Genomic DNA, 3,686 nt, shown 5'->3' on the forward strand with positions numbered 1-3,686 from the left:
CTGAGGTTCTGCCGGTCAATGTCAATTTATTTAAATAGCACATAAAAACAAGAAGAGTTCCCCAAAGTGCTTCACAATTCAGCCAAATTAATGAAACAAATCAAAAATAAATAAATAAATAAATGAAGATGAATATAAAAGACAGAAACAGAACATATTAGCTCTAAAATAATCTAACTCCAGCAGACTGAAGGCCGAGYCTTTCACCCAGTGTTGGTGACGCAGCAGCGCCGCCTGCTGGCCGCCAGCTGCAGCCTCAGACTGGATCAGGTGGTTCAGGACGGAGCGGCTCCGGGACCAAAACAAACATGGGGGAGGGGGGCGGGGCCGCTATAAAGCACCGGAGCCTCAGATGTGGATCCTCAGAGAAGCTCTGGTCCTTCAGCAGCTCACAGCTCCTCTGAACACTTTCAGCTGCAGGATGGACGGAAAGGTCTGGATCCTGTCGGTCACGTGCTCCTGGATCTTCTGYACAGGTAACACACTCACCTTGACGCAGCAGATCTGAGGAACTGAACGAAGTTTCATTTTTTTATAAATAAAATAAAAACTTTTYTTTCAGCTCTGTCCGCTCCCGCCGCAGACGTCAGCCCGCTGCGCCACGTGCGCAACAAGCGCTGCTCCTGCGCCTCTTTCCTGGACAAGGCGTGCGTCTACTTCTGCCACCTGGACATCATCTGGGTCAACACACCTGAGCGCGTGGTCTCCTACGGGCTGGGGAACGCGCCCCGGGCCAGGCGCGCGCTCACCGACTCTGAAACCGGCTGGCCGCGTCTGAGAACCGGACCGAACCTGCGCGAACTTCTGCTTCAGGTGAGGAGAAACTGATCCCGGACTGCTGGGTCTGAAGGGTCAGGGTCTGGATCTGGATCTGTTCTGGTCCGGGGTGGTTCTGACCAATTATGTGATCTGTCCTGCAGGTTGGAGACCGCGGCGGACTCCGCGCAGAGACACGAGACAAACAGGTGAGTCTGACGTCATCACAGGTGTTATCAGTCCGCGGGACAGAGCTGTTGTCCTCAGTCTCAGGGGTTCTGCAGGTCTTGGTTCAGGTTCTGTCTCCAGTCCCTCTAAAGAGGACGGGGTTCTGCAGCTCTCGAGCCKCAGATGTAAATATCTTACCTGCAGCAGATAAATCTTTATTTAACAAACCGTCTCTTGTTTGTTTGTTTACAGGACGGAGGAGGTAAACAACAATCTGGCTCCGCCCCCAGCGCTTCGGGTCGCAGCCAGAACCCGAACCCTGCTGGAGAAGTGGGCGAAGGTGAGACGGCGGCACCGGGCCAGAGCGTGGAGAGGCGAGAGCACCTGGACCCGTTTGGTCTCACAAGGACGAGGAGGGACCGTGTCCCCCCAAGACCTCAGAACCTGAAACAGATCCTGGGTTTCATGTCCAACAGGAGACGAAAAAAGTGATCCAGAATCTCTGACCCGGATCCTCGAGGAGCTTCAGATCCACAGAAAACTGGTTTGTTCCGGTTTTAAAAGCTGAAGCTGCGGTTCTGATCAGGAACCACGGACCTGATACCAGAACCGGGACTTGAATCCTTCATCCTGGACTAAAAAAACCACAGCTGGACGTTTGAACCTGACGTCCCTGGATTAATAATCCCAGATTATAGGTTCACCTGAAGACGTTTTCTGTGATCCGTTCAGAACCGGAGGAACTGAACCGGTTCAGATTTTATTTATGTTTCACTGAAAGTTTCTGTTATTTATTTATGGTTCTGGTCCACATTGGTCCGATGGCTCATTTCTGTGAAATGTTGGTTCTGTCCCTGCAGGGCCCGGTTCGGGCCCRACTAATAAATGTTGCTTTTATTTAACTTCTTCGTCTTGTGTCGAATGTTTTCACGTTTTAAATCAAAGAGTTTAAACTTTAAATTTAATCTGAGAAATCATCAGAAAATAAAAGTTTATAAAGATTTTCCACAGAATTAAAATGTTTCTAAAATAAACAGCCTGTGCACAGGCTCCGCCCCTTTCTGGGTGTAAACAACCTGCTTGTTTGGAGGGAAATCAGCTCCTGATGTTAACGAAACAGTTTGAAAGCTTCTGTAAAAACTTTAAATAAAATAAAACACTGTGAATCAGACGATTAGAAAAGAAACAGCTAAAAGCTACATGTAGCTACAATTAAAACAGAGGCTAAAGACTAAATTTAGCCTTGACCAAAGCTAGGAGCTAAAATAAATCATCTGAGATTATTTCTGCTTAAATCAGATGAATCCAGCAGCTGATTTAATCTGCTGAGTCGTGTTTATTTCAGCTTGTTTTCAGGAAACCTTCAGCTGAAAGCTGCAGCCGAAGGAGCTAGCATCACTCGGCTCAGAGCAACACTTCCTGTTGGCTTCATGTCAGGTCACCTGTGAGACTCGTTACAAACCTCCACCGTGTTCACAGCTGTRTCGCTGCTGCGCCCCTACTTCCCTCCTCAGGACCAGATCTGATCAGGAAACCTGAAGACCTGGATCCAGGTGGTCCTGGACCTGTGTCCATCTGTCTCATTAAAAGACAACGAGCAGATCCAGAGACCTGCAGGACCTGAGGCCCGGATCAGGGGCCTGGTTCTGGTCCTTTTAGAGTCTAACAGGTGAAAACAGTTCTGAAACCTTTATTCTGGTGACTGAACAGAACCGGGCCCCCTCAGGTGGGGCTCCGGCTCACCTGGGAGTGCTGGTTGTAAAAACAGGGTGTGTGGCGGGAGAGCCAGGCGTTGGTTGGACGTCAGAGGCCGAGCCGAGCCGGGCCGGGCCGGTCCAGGTCCCACCCAGACGTTCCTCTCAGAGAGTCCTATTGTTCGGCTCCTGAGCTGCAGAATTCCTGTCGGGTCGAGGAGATTCCTCAACGTTTAATGAGCCGTTATGTCAGCGCCGGATCAGTCAGCGGACCAGGAGCTTTGTTCTCAGGGGGGTCTCTGAACCCACATTGTTCTTTAGTGTGTGCAGAACCAGAACCAGTTCTGGGATCTGGACTCCACAGACGTCAKAGAGAAGAAAACAATCATATTTACTCAGAGCCTGACCTGCTCATTTCTCTCAGGGTTGCACAGTCTGACCTTCAGGGTGAACTCCAAATTGTTTGGAAATGGCTTCCAGGTAGAGGTGGTCCCCTGATCAGGATCCTGGACCTCTGAGATCCAGAACCAGTTCTCAGTTGTAGCTTGTGCTGCAGAGCAGTGAGAGGATGAGCTGACAGAAACTGGACGGTTCACCTCTGCTCACCATCACAGCGTCTCCTTTGTCTCCAACATTCCTGACATTTTTCCCGCGAGGCTTTGCCCCAGTTCCCAAAACGTCTGTCGATGCACGACGAGGCCCGGTGTGACCCGAACCACCGGCAGACCCACAGCACSGGTGCAGAGTCTGAACCTGAGCCGCAGCTCTGAGGGGTCCGGGGGTCCGATCCTGGAGGAGAACTTCACCCACATTTAATTTACTGCAACAAGTGAAAGAAAAAACTGCAACATGTTTACAGACAGAGTCCCTCATCCCTCTGAGATTAACCTGGATTTAATCTGAGATCAACCTGGATTTAATCTGAGATAAACCTGGATTTAATCTGAAATAAACCTGGATTCAATCTGAGATAAACCTGGATTCAATCTGAGATAAACCTGGATTTAATCTGAGATAAACCTGGATTCAATCTAAGATAAACCTGGATTCAATCTGAGATAAACCTGG

General features: G+C 49.5%; 1 protein-coding gene and 1 long non-coding RNA gene across 2 annotated transcripts in view; one reads left to right on the forward strand and one right to left on the reverse strand.

Moving 5' to 3' along the window:
• Positions 1–3,686, reverse strand: part of LOC106530114 (uncharacterized) — a 33,061-nt gene that overhangs the window by 1,209 nt on the left and 28,166 nt on the right. The window lies entirely within an intron of this gene.
• edn1 (endothelin 1) lies at positions 312–1,826 on the forward strand. The gene is made up of 4 exons (XM_014025684.1): positions 312–476; positions 563–813; positions 921–965; positions 1,177–1,826. Exons 1-4 carry the CDS (start codon positions 353–355, stop codon positions 1,414–1,416), a joined length of 660 nt encoding a protein of 219 aa, XP_013881138.1. The 5' UTR covers positions 312–352; the 3' UTR covers positions 1,417–1,826.

The sequence above is a fragment of the Austrofundulus limnaeus genome, unplaced genomic scaffold (genome assembly GCF_001266775.1).
Source record: "Austrofundulus limnaeus strain Quisiro unplaced genomic scaffold, Austrofundulus_limnaeus-1.0 Scaffold490, whole genome shotgun sequence".
Taxonomy (NCBI): Eukaryota; Metazoa; Chordata; class Actinopteri; order Cyprinodontiformes; family Rivulidae; genus Austrofundulus; species Austrofundulus limnaeus.